Consider the following 12,046-nt stretch of genomic DNA (forward strand, 5'->3'; position numbering starts at 1 on the left):
GAGCCAATTTTTTTATGGTTTTCGTGGTCGCAAGTGGTCCTCAAGTCTTCTTCCTCCTCCTCCTCCTCCTCCTCCTCCTCCTCCTCCTCCTCCTCCTCCTCCTTGTGACGTGTGCTCATGAACGGAAAGGAAAACTCGTAAAGAAAGTAAAAAAAAAATCTACTTTGAGGTAAAAAAAAAATATTCACAGCGTCTTGTTTTTCTTCTTTCTTCAGTTGTTGTTGTTGTTGTTGTTGTTGTTGTTGTTGTTGTTGTTGTTGTTGTTGTTTTGAGTAAAGTAAAACGAAGGTAAAAGAAGTTGTATATAGAAAATTGTACTGAAAAAAAAATAATAATTGAAGGAAAACAGAAAATATAAATAACATTGTATAAGGAAACACGAAAAAAAAAAAAAAAAAGGAAAATGGCGGTACAAACTATCATTACGTGGAAGGAAAAGTAAAACAAAATGTAATGGAAGAAAATAATCAGTGAAATGAGGAAGAGAAAAATAAAGTAAATAAAAAGCCGATCTAAATATACAGGAAAGAAAGAGAGAAAAAAGAGAGTTACACAGAATATCGTACCGGAAAAGTTTACATTATCGTACCGAAAATATGCATTAAAAAGAGAAGGAAAAATTAAAACAAATAAGAAAAAGCGAACAAAATATGGCGAAAAGGAAGAATAAAAAGGAGTTACACAGAATATCGTACCGGAAAAGTCTTTATTATCGTACCAGAAGTGTTAAAGAGAAAAGATATGCATTAAAAAGAGGGAAAATAAAAACAAATAAGAAAAAGCGAACAAAATATGGCAAAAGGAAGAATAAAAAGGAGTTACACAGAATATCGTACCGGTAAAATCTTTATTATCGTACCAGAAATGTTAAAGAGAAAAGATATGCATGAAAAGGACGGATAAATGAAAAAAGGCTAACAAAATACAGCGAAAAGGAAGAGTAAAATGAGGTTACACAGAATATCGTACCGGAAGGTCTAGATTATCGTACCAGAAGTGCTAAAGAGGGAGAGAGTTATCAGCGGGCAGCACAGTGTTTACAGGAAGACAGCACAAAAGACCCACGTGGAGGAAAATGTTTACAGGAAGGGAAACTTGAAGAAAAAAAAAATAATTGATGTTCTCGGTATAAAAGAAAGTAAACTAACGATGATAAAAGTAAACACGGGAAGAAATTAACGAAGAGAATTTAACGAAAGGAAACAAAAATAGATAACGTGTATGAAACTGAACAAAACAAATAGATAAATAAAACAAAATATACATAAAAAGTAAAAAAAAAAAAAAGAAGAAAAAAAATACTGATTAACTTAAACCCACAAAAGGACAAACCATGGACTTAGTTTACGAGAGACAGAAAAGGGAAACGGAAAAGAAGGGACAGGAGGCGCGGAAGAGACACACTTGGCGTCTAATTAGAGGCAGGGGCGGCTGTTCTACCTTGACTGGCAGTAATATAAAGCCGTCCAGGTGACAGTACCCTCCTTCAGGTACTCCAGGAGGGGCCTCTAATGACTATAATGAAGGTTTAAGAGGTCAGGGTGAGGGCGGAGGAAAACAGAAGGAAGTAGGGGAGAGAGGAGGTGGGAAGAGGTTGGAGAGGAAAGAAAGGGAGAGAAAACTGTAGGAAAAGAAATATGGAGGAGAACTGGAGGAAAACAAAGAGGAAAGGAAGAAAATGGAAGGAAATAGGGGAGAGAGATGAGGTGGGAAAGGAAAGGAAAGAAGGAAAAATATTGAAGAAGAAAAGAGATCTGGAGGAGACTGGAGAAGTGGAGGAAAATAAAGAGGGAAGAAGGAAATAGGTGAGAGAGGAGGTGGGGGAGGAAAGGAAGGGAGGAAAAATATAAGAAAAGAGATATGGAAGAGAAGTGGAATGAAACAAAGAGAAAAGAAGGATAAAAAGGAAATAGGGAAGAGAGGTGAGAATAAACTGGGCAGGAGGAAAGAGGTGGAAGAGGAGGAAAGGAACGAAGGAAAACTATTGTGGAAGAAAAGAGATGTGGAGAAGACTGAAGAAGTGGAGGGAAACAAAGAAAGAAGAAGGAAAATAGGAAACAGGAGGGAGAAATAAACTGAGTTGGAAGAAAAGAAAACAATTATGAGAAAAAGAAAATAAGAAAAAATAAAGAAAACGAGGAAGAAAGGAGGAAAATTAAAGAAAGGAGAAGGAAAGCAAGAGGAGAGAAAGGGAGAGAAAGAAGAAGAGGAAGATGAGATTAAGACAAAGGAAGAAAAAGAGAGAGAAGGAGAACAATTTGGGAGAAGAAAGAAGAAAGGGAAATAAAAGAAAATAGTGATAGTAAGGAAGAAGAAAAATTGATAGAGAGAGAGAGAGAGAGAGAAAAATTTGAAGAACCCTAACACCCCCCCATTCCTCACCATACTAACCCTCTTTTTTCCTCTTCCCCCCCTCAATTCTTATTTTCTTTTACCTTTTGCGAATAATTGGGTGGCCAGGTGTGAGGGTGGCCAGGTAGCTTGCTAATTGGCCGGTAATTGCGCAGAGGGCGTGGCTAGCTGACACCCACGAACCTGATTGGCTGTCATTATGAGGGAGAGAGGAAGAGAGAGAGGAGGGGGAGGGAGAGGGAGCTGTGATATACTGGGAAAGGCAAGAATTAGCTAGCAGATAAACATATATGAGAGAGAGAGAGAGAGAGAGAGAGAGAGAGAGAGAGAGAGAGTTTATAAAGGACATGTTTGTGAGTCTTTCTCTCTCTCTCTCTCTCTCTCTCTCTCTCTCTCTCTCTCTCTCTCTCTCTCTCTCGGGACCGCTTTACTCAAGCTAACCTTTGTGCTTAAAAATGTAAGATTCCTTGAACCGCTAACACACACACACACACACACACACACACACACACACACACACACACACACACACACACACACACACACACACACACACATATGATAGCATTCTGTAGTAATATGAACGTGTGTGTGTGTGTGTGTGTGTGTGTGTGTGTGTGTGTGTGTGTGTGTGTGTGTTTCCTCCTTAGAAGAAAAATATTTATCTCATTTTTCTTAACCTTTCCTTACTTTTCTTCCCTTTTTTCCCCTCTTCGCTGTTTTCCATTTTCCCTTTTCCTCCTTTCCATTTTCATCATTTCATCTCGTGTATCATCTTTCTCCATTTCCGTATCACAATTTTCCTTCCTTTTCACCATCCCTTCTCTTCCATTTCTCCATTTTCCTCCTTTTTTTCCCCCCATCATTCCATCTCCATCATTCCCTTTTCCTTTACGTATACACAGTACCTTCCTTCATTCCTCACCCTCATCTCTCTCTCTCTCTCTCTCTCTCTCTCTCTCTCTGAAAATTTGCATAGTTTTCTCCTCAAATAGTTAGCTAGCGAAAGATGATGCGGAGGAGAAGGATACGAAGAGGAGGAGGAGGAGGAGGAGGAGGAGGAGGAGGAAGAGATAGAGGTACACACATACATACATACATACATAACAAGGTGATTCACAAGCGCTCTCACTAACGACGTCTCTTGGGATGGTTTTAATGAGCGGTACTGCTTTGCTCTCACCTCTCCTCTCTCTCTCTCTCTCTCTCCTCTCCCTCTTCGTCTCCCTCTCCCTCTCCACGAGCTCCTCTTTCGCTAACTCTAATTCGTCTCTTCTTTAACTCTCTCTCTCTCTCTCTCTCTCTCTCTCTCTCTCTCTCTCTCTCTGGTATTTCTAATGGTCAGTATGTGATCTAATTCTTCTCGTTTGCATCAAAAACAAAATCGCATCGCTTTATCGTTCATAATTTGTGCCTTGTCGTGTTTGGATTAGAAAGAATGTTGTTTTTGTGGTTCATGTGCGATTTGATCCTTGCCCCTTCATGCTTAACCCCTTCAGTACCATGACGCGTTTCCATATTCATTCTGCTTGCTATTTGGTGATTTTATACAGCTTCAGAAACTTTCGTGGGGGATTAGAATAGTGAAGACTGTGACCATTAATCTTCTGACCTCCATAGACCCTTCCTGATGCCAGTAAAATGGTCTAATCGTTCACAAATCTCAAGGTAAAAATGTGTCCCAGTATTGAAGGAGTTAAGACAAAATGGTATTGTTATATTGACGAAAACTTCATTGATGTTGTATAAGTAAGAGGTGATGTAAGAAAGTATAGCATATTGAATGAAGTTTTATGATGTAGCGTTGTATATCGTATTTAGTGTTTCATTTAGCGTTGTATAGGGCAGTGTATTAGAGTCATTGTGTGTGTGAATTGCTGTTTCTATAATGGCAAAAGAATACAAGTTATTTTCATTGATCAACCTCTTCAGTACTGAGATGCATTTTTACCTTGACTTTTTGCTTATGATTAGACGATTTTATTTGCATTACGAAGGATCTATGGAGGACAAAAGATTAATGGCCAGAGTCTTTACTGATCTAATTCTAACATATGTTTCTGAAGCTGTATAAAAAACTGTAAAAAGCTGCCAAACTTAATGGCCACCAGTCTTCACTATTCTAATCCCCTACAAAAATATCTGAAGCTGTATAAAATCAGCAAACTAGAATGAATATGAAAAACGCTGCATGCTACTGAAAGGATTAATGGCCAGAGTCTTCACTATTGAAATCCCCTACAAAAATATCTGAAGCTGTATGAAATCGCCAAATAGTAAGCAGAATGAATATGAAAAACGCATCCTGGTACTGAAGCGATTAATCTTTGAAATGGTGGAGACTATTACGTGTACAGGAACCTTTATTGAACGGAATATGTACCGCGCAATGTCTGATTCTACGTTGTATTGTTCAAAAGTCTCGTATTCTCAAACTTTTCTGTGCTTCACTTCCACTATTTCAAAAGACTTTACTGAAATTTACACGAGTATTTTTTTTTTAGGGTGTTGGCGATTCCAGAGGCAGAGTGACAAGATTTCTACTTTATTAACTGGAAAAAAACACTCTTGACAAGGTTTCTACACTATTAACTTAAAAAAAACACTCTTGACAAGGTTTTTACATTATGAACTGGAAAAAAAACACTCTTGACAAGATTTCTACATTATTAACTTGGAAAAAACACTCTTGACAAGATTTCTACATTATTAACTTGAAAAAAAAACACTCTTGACAAGGTTTCTACATTATGAACTGGAAAAAAACACTCTTGACAAGGTTTCTACATTATTAACTTGAAAAAAACACTCTTGACAAGATTTCTACATTATGAACTGGAAAAAAACACTCTTGACAAGATTTCTACATTATTAACTTGAAAAAAACACTCTTGACAAGGTTTCTACATTATGAACTGGAAAAAAAAAACACTCTTGACAACCCAACTAGTCGTCTCTGTGGCCTTGGAAAATAGTCTTGGTGAGAGAGCAAAGCGTTTCTGAATACGGACCAGAGTGATGTATGGAAGGTTTAACGTGTCTCCATTGTTGTTGTGTCTTATTCTTTCATTGCTTTGCGTTATTTATGTATTTGTTTTATCTGGATGTATGCAACGCTCCAGCTAACGGAGGAGGGAAAGACGAAACATTTATGGAGGAATGAGGAAAAGGGGATTGAGAAAAGGGAAAAAATTATGGAGGAATGAGGAAAAGGATTGATAAAAGGGAAACATTTATGGAGGATTGAGAAAAAGGAAAAAAAATATGGAGGAATGAGGAAAAGAATTGATAAAAGGGAAACATTTATGGAGGAATGAGGAAAAGGAAAAATTTATGGAGGAATGAGGAAAAGGAGATTGAGAAAAGGGAAAAATTTATGGAGGAATGAGGAAAAGGAGATTAAAAAAGAGGAGGAAAAGATGAAAATAATATACAGAGGATAAAGAAAGAGGTAAAAAAATACGGGAAAAGAAAAAAAGAAAAAATATATGGGGAGGAGGAGGAAAAACATTAAAACATTAAAACCGAACCTGATCTCAGCCGCTGCAAGTGAGAAAAAAAAGGGAAAAGAGAAGGGAAAGCTATGACATGATATTTGCTACTCTATCTATCCCTAACACACGCATCACTGTGGCTAAGAATGATTGGTCCAGGGATAAATGATGTAAAAAGAAAAGTCTCACACTGTCCTTAATCCTTTGACTGCCTCCTCCCTCGTAAACCTTTCCCTAATTTTTTTCCCAAATTATTATCCCAAATCACTCTGAGACACCTTTACTTTAGTCACCTGCAATCTTAACCCCTTCAGTACCAGAACACGTTTGTATATTCATTCTGTTTACTATTTAGTGGTTTTATACAGCTTCAGAAACTCATGTGGGGGATTAAAATAGATAAGACTCTAGCCATTAATCTTTTGACCTCCATAGACCCTTCCTAATATCAATAAAATGGTCTAATCGTACATAAATCTCAAGGTAAAAATGTGTCCCAATACTGAAGAGTTTAAGGAACTTGGAGGATATTACAAAATCTATTATTTTTCATCACTTTCTTTCCTGTAGATGCTTATAAAGACTCCATGCATTGCTTCTGTTGCTGCCAATTCATTTTTTTTTTTTTTTTGTGTGTGTGTGTGGCAGTGAAAGGGTTAAAATTGAAAGGGTTAATGAAAAAATACTACACTTCATTTATAAGAAAAATAGAAAGTGCCCTCATTGTCATCTCCATTATTTCCAATCCTTTAATAATCAGAAAGTGTCCATTCCGTCCCAGGTATTACAGGAAATGATACAGCACTGCGTATCACTGCATTGTGTATTATTCTCGGCACTTTTTCTTACTTCTATTACTTCCTCTCCTGTTTAATTTCACGGTGTGGCTTGGAATTGATAAACATCGGCCTTTTGTTTCCCCGTGTTTACTCTCTCTCTCTCTCTCTCTCTCTCTCTCTCTCTCTCTCTCTCTCTCTCTCTCTCTCTCTCTCTCTCTCTCTCTCTCTCTCTCTCTCTCTCTCTCTCTCTCTCTCTCTCTCTCTCTCTCTCTCTCTCTCTCTCTCTCTCTCTCTCTCTCTCTCTCTCTCTCTCTCTCTCTCTCTTTAAACCCTTCTTACTGCCGCTGTCGTTTTCTGTTGATAATCTGAATACTATTAGGAAACGTTTATATGAATGCAGGGAAGGAGAATCAGATTATTTTTCTTGTTTTGAATGGACGATTTGATTCTATCGTTAGTTTTTCTCGACAGGCGACTTTGCGAGAGTGAAAATTGTAACATGGAAGGAATTGTTTTTGTTGTTATTTTACGTTTTGTTTTTTTTTATATAGTGACAGGTGGTGATTCAAAACAGGAAAAGAAAAAAATGGAGAGGTGATTATACGAGTGGAAAAAAATTGTAGCACTGAAAAATTTTGTTGTTTTAGGTTTTTCATGTTAGGTGGTGATTCACGATGAAAAAAAAAAGTCAAAAAAGAAAAGAAAAAAGAAAAAAAGAAAAGAAATGGAGGAGTGGAAAAACTGTAGCAGGGAAGAATTTAGTTGTTATTTTAAGTCTTTCATGATATTAGGTGGTGAGTCACAGTACAGAAAAAAGAAAAGAAAAAAGAAAAGAAATGGAGAGGCGACTATACAAGAATGGGAAAATTGTGGCAGCGAAGAATTTTGGTGTTATTTTAAGTCTTTCATAGTAATAAATGGTGACTCACAGAAAAAAAAAAAAAAAAAAAAAAGAGGGACGATTATACGAGAGTGAAAATTTTGTCAGGGAAGAATTTTGTTGTTATTTTAAGTCTTTCATAATAATAGGCAACGATTCACAATAAAAAAAAAAAGAAATGAAGAGGCGACTGTGTGAGAGTAGAATCTATGACTAGGAAGAATTTTTAAGAAGTTTTCACAGTGACAGGCAACAATTCACAGCTCACCCCAAAAAAGACAAAAAATAATGATACCATCTTTTAAACATCTACAAGAAAGACAGAAATTAAAAAGAGTACATTATTGGTTGTAAAAAAACAGTAAACATCTCAGAATGGTTAAAGACTTGGGAATTATGTGCCGGAGAGCAGGAAAGATAACCTAGAGAACCATTGAAGAGATTACGTGTCTGGGAAGTTGATTTTTGGCTATAGAGAAACAGTAAACATCTCAGAATGGTTAAAGACTTGGGAATTTTGTGCCGGAGAGCAGGAAAGAGGTTAAGCTACAGAATAATTGAAGAGATTACGTGTCTGGGAAGTTGATTTTTTGGTTGTAAAGAAAATGTAAAAATCTCAGAATGGTTAAAGACTTAGGAATTATGTGACAAAGAGCAGGAAAGAGGATATGCTACAGAATATTTGAAGAGATTACGTGTCTGGGAAGCTGTGGGTGATTATGGGAAATATATCATGTACAAGTGGAAAGGTAAAGGAAAGCTACCTGGGAATACCTGTGGAAGTTACCTGGTGCTGTTTTTTTTTTTTTTCTTTTCCCTCGTTTCAACGGGGATACTTTTAAAATTATTACCGTAACATTTAATTCTAATCCTTTCACCCTTAGACCATTTTTTTCCCCTTTTGTAATAACCGAAGAATATTTTTTTATATATTTTTTAGACATTTAAATTTCTATAGTCGAGTTTTGTAATCTAGAAAACAAAAATCTTGGCTATTATTTTCTGTATATAAACCTTTTTTATTATTATTATTATTTATTTACTTGTGTACTGATTTATTTACTCACTTCCTGCTATTACGAACGCTAACGAGAAAAAAAAACAGCAAAAATTACAAAAAAAATATAAATAAAACAAATAAACGAATAGATAAATAAGTAAATAAATAAAACAATCTAAAAAAATCTATATTATAAACAAGAAAAAAACAAAAGACTATCACACCTAGAAATACGTCTTGAAATAAATAGTAATTGTTTTCCCTCCGTACTGTGTGTATTTTGACATTAGAAGCGTAACATTCAACACGGCACGCCATCAGGGGGAGGTGGGCACACAGACACGCCTCCCGCTGCTCTGGTGGTTAGCTTCTCCTTCAGGTAATTGGGAAAGGAGGAGGAGGAGGAGGAGGAGGAGGAGAGGGGCAACCATGTGTAGTGTAGGTTGTGAGAGTAGAATTCTTGATCTGTTGTTTTTGTTGCTGTTGCTTTGGTTTGTTGTTGTTGTGAGTGTTGTTGGTGATGCTTCTATTGCTTTGTTATTGCTGCTGTTGTTGTTATTATTATTATTATTATTATTATTATTATTATTATTATTATTATTATTATTATTATCAGCATTATTATCGTTATATTCGCAGTTAACCATGCAGTTATCTCATTCATTCATGCTTTTCTCTGGTAAACTCTGAAACTCCTTGCCTGTGTCTGCATTTCCAACTTCCTATGACTTCACTTCATTTAGGAGGTTTCATGACATTTATCCCTGTCTTTTGGCTAATTCTTTCTGCACTGTAGGAGGACTGGTGACTGAGTGGACCTTTTTTTTTTTTTTCTTTTTGTTTCCTTTGGCCAGTCTTTCCCTCTTACATAAAAAAGTAACCTCATGTATCGTAACTTCATAGAATTCTGGTCCTCTTCCTTATACTATTTCAATTTCTGTATATCTCTTTCCTTGTACTTTCACCCACGAACTTATTAAAAGGAAGGGAAAATTATATATAAATAATAATTGCGCGCTACAGTTTGATAATAATGCGTGAAATAATAACTTGTAGAAGAAAAAGAGGAGTTTTTATGTTCAAGCGAAGTGTATAATATAATGTGTGTGTGTGTGTGTGTGTGTGTGTGTGGTGACGTCCCTGCAGAGTCATAAAAGAGGATAATTACGTTCTATTATGTCATTATTGGTAGTGTTACGTCCTATTGACCGTGTTTAAGTCCCGTACATGTAATATTCTTGTTAGACCAGCGCTGTCCCATTATGTGACCCGCGGACCACGCCGGAAATGGTCCTGAAGAGAGAGAGAGAGAGAGAGAGAGAGAGAAAATTATACCATTGCTGTATCATTCCTGTGACGATTTTTTGTTGTTTAAATTTACCGATGATATTTGGAGGCTCTCTAACTGGCTTGACTTTAGGAATAATTGGGTGTGGATACAAAAAGGTGAACAAGGGCGGGCTGGGCGACGCGCCTTGACCGATTGAGGAAATGGTAGAGGGATGTAAAAAGGTTAATACTCGAGTAGCAACAAGTGGCCAGTGACCCGCGAGGCTGCCTGGAGGCGACGCTCGGCCAGGTGAGGCGGTGACCGTGTCTGCCACACCGCCACCCTGCTCCTCACCCCGGGCGCCGCAGCCTCCCGCTGCGTCACGTGTAGGCGGGAGGTGTTACGCCAGGGGGTTTCTCCCGCAAGGCCACGACACACACACACACACACAAGGAATAACTGAACAACCAAAGAGATTTCCTGAAGTGTCACCACCGCGCCGCCGCAGCGTGCAGGTGCGACCCTCACCTTGTGAAATGGAGTGCTCCCCGCCCCGCCCCGCCCCGGCCTGTCCCAGCACCCTAAAGATTACACCGTCCCGCCCCGACATCTTAAGAAGTACCGCCGCCCGCCCCAACACCTGGAGGGCTGCCCCGCCCGGCCCCGCCCCGACACCTGGATGGACTTCCCCGTGCCCCGCGGGCCTCAGGTGTTTCCTGTGGCTGCCTGGAGCGCCGCATGAATAACACTCACTGATGAGTCACGCACACTGGGCCTCACCTTATCGTTTTCGGGCGACTGTGTTGAGGAGGAGACGACGGTGGTGGATGGCGCCTGGTGGGGCGCGGCGGCGGCAGCAGCGGCGGCGGAAGCAGCCTGATGAGGGTTGGCCGGCGGGAAGGGTCCCGGGGGCGGCGGCGCGGGCGCGGCACCGTCGTCACCGTGCAGCACCTCCATGAGGTAGGCGATGTAGGAGGTGGCGAGGCGCAGCGTCTTGATCTTGGACAGCTTGGTGTCGGCGGGCACGTTGGGGATGCACTCCCGCAGCTCCGCGAAGGCGTTGTTGATGCTCTGCGTGCGCCGCCGCTCCTTCTTGTTGGCCGACGACCGCCGCTTCACCACTCGGCCGCACCCGTCCACCATCTCGATGGTGTAGTCGCCGCCCAGATCATGCGGGGAGCCGGGGCCCATCACGAAGCCCGCGGACACCCCGTACTCTGGGCAGGCCACCGCCACCTCAGGAGGGAAGCCCGAGGAGTAGCCCGAGGCTGAGTAGCCCCAGCCCGGATAGAGGGCCTGCGCGGGCGGGCTAGGATGGGAGTAGTAAGGGGAATAAAGCGCCTCCGGGGAGGGCGTGGCCCCTCCCATGGCCGTGTGCCCGTAACTCTGCGGCATGGAGTACCCACCGACCAGACTCATCTTCACCACACTCGCCGCCACGACCGAGCGTTCACCAACAAGTGCCACGCCGCGCCGCCAGACACCATTATACCTCCCCGCCACGGCCCGCGCCCCGCCCCTTCCCCTCACTGGTGGAGGCCGCGCGACGCCCACCCCGCGGCAGCCAATGGCGAGGCGGCGGGCGGGGCGTGAGCTAGACGTATGGGCGCGCCGATGATGATACTTGTAACTCAATTATGGTAAATTAGAGCCCGTTTCCCTCGCACTTTACCGGATTAGAGGCTGGCGGTGGACTGACTTAGGAAGCCATAACTCACAGGCGTAGTGGCCGCCCCGCGGGAATTACCCCCTTCAAGTGAGTGATTCTTAGGTCTGGCGGCACGGTAATGACGCCCCGCGCTTAGAGTCCGCCATCCTCCCGCCCCCGCGCATCGGCTAATTACATCCCGGCCCTCAACTCCCAGACCCCCGACCCCCGCCACACGACCCCCCGACCCCCGCGACTCTTGCCTCATCCAGGAAATTTGGAGAGGCGCTGCGGCCACCCAGGCTGAGTGCTTTTTATTTTTGTTATGGAAATTCCTGCACCGCGAGGAAGGAAGGTGGCGGCGCGGTGCGGCGGCCCTGCAGGACCCACAGGCCCCCTTTGCATCCTGCCGTGACCTGTTATGGCCGCCCTGCATGGGAAGGGGCCGCGACCCCTGCCACGCCTCGCCCCGCCGCTCACCACACACCACATCCTCCCACCGCTGGAGGAATGAATTAGTCAAATGAGCTTCCTACACACGCACAACACGGCGTCTTCTCAAGTGTGCGTCAAGTTTGAGTAACAACTCCTGGGCCGGGCAGCGCCATTACGGTAATGCTTTG

At 41.5% G+C, this 12,046-nt stretch overlaps 1 protein-coding gene across 1 annotated transcript in view; it reads right to left on the reverse strand.

The window, feature by feature from the left end:
- LOC123508916 (heart- and neural crest derivatives-expressed protein 2-like) overlaps positions 1-11,259 on the reverse strand; it is a 19,336-nt gene extending 8,077 nt beyond the window's left edge. The window contains exon 1 of the mRNA XM_045262940.1: positions 10,556-11,259. Coding sequence (XP_045118875.1) covers positions 10,556-11,194 — 639 coding nt within the window. The 5' untranslated portion in view covers positions 11,195-11,259. The remainder of the gene's footprint in view (positions 1-10,555) is intronic.
- Positions 11,260-12,046: the final 787 nt, after the last annotated feature.

Source organism: Portunus trituberculatus, chromosome 25, assembly GCF_017591435.1.
Source record: "Portunus trituberculatus isolate SZX2019 chromosome 25, ASM1759143v1, whole genome shotgun sequence".
Taxonomy (NCBI): domain Eukaryota; kingdom Metazoa; phylum Arthropoda; class Malacostraca; order Decapoda; family Portunidae; genus Portunus; species Portunus trituberculatus.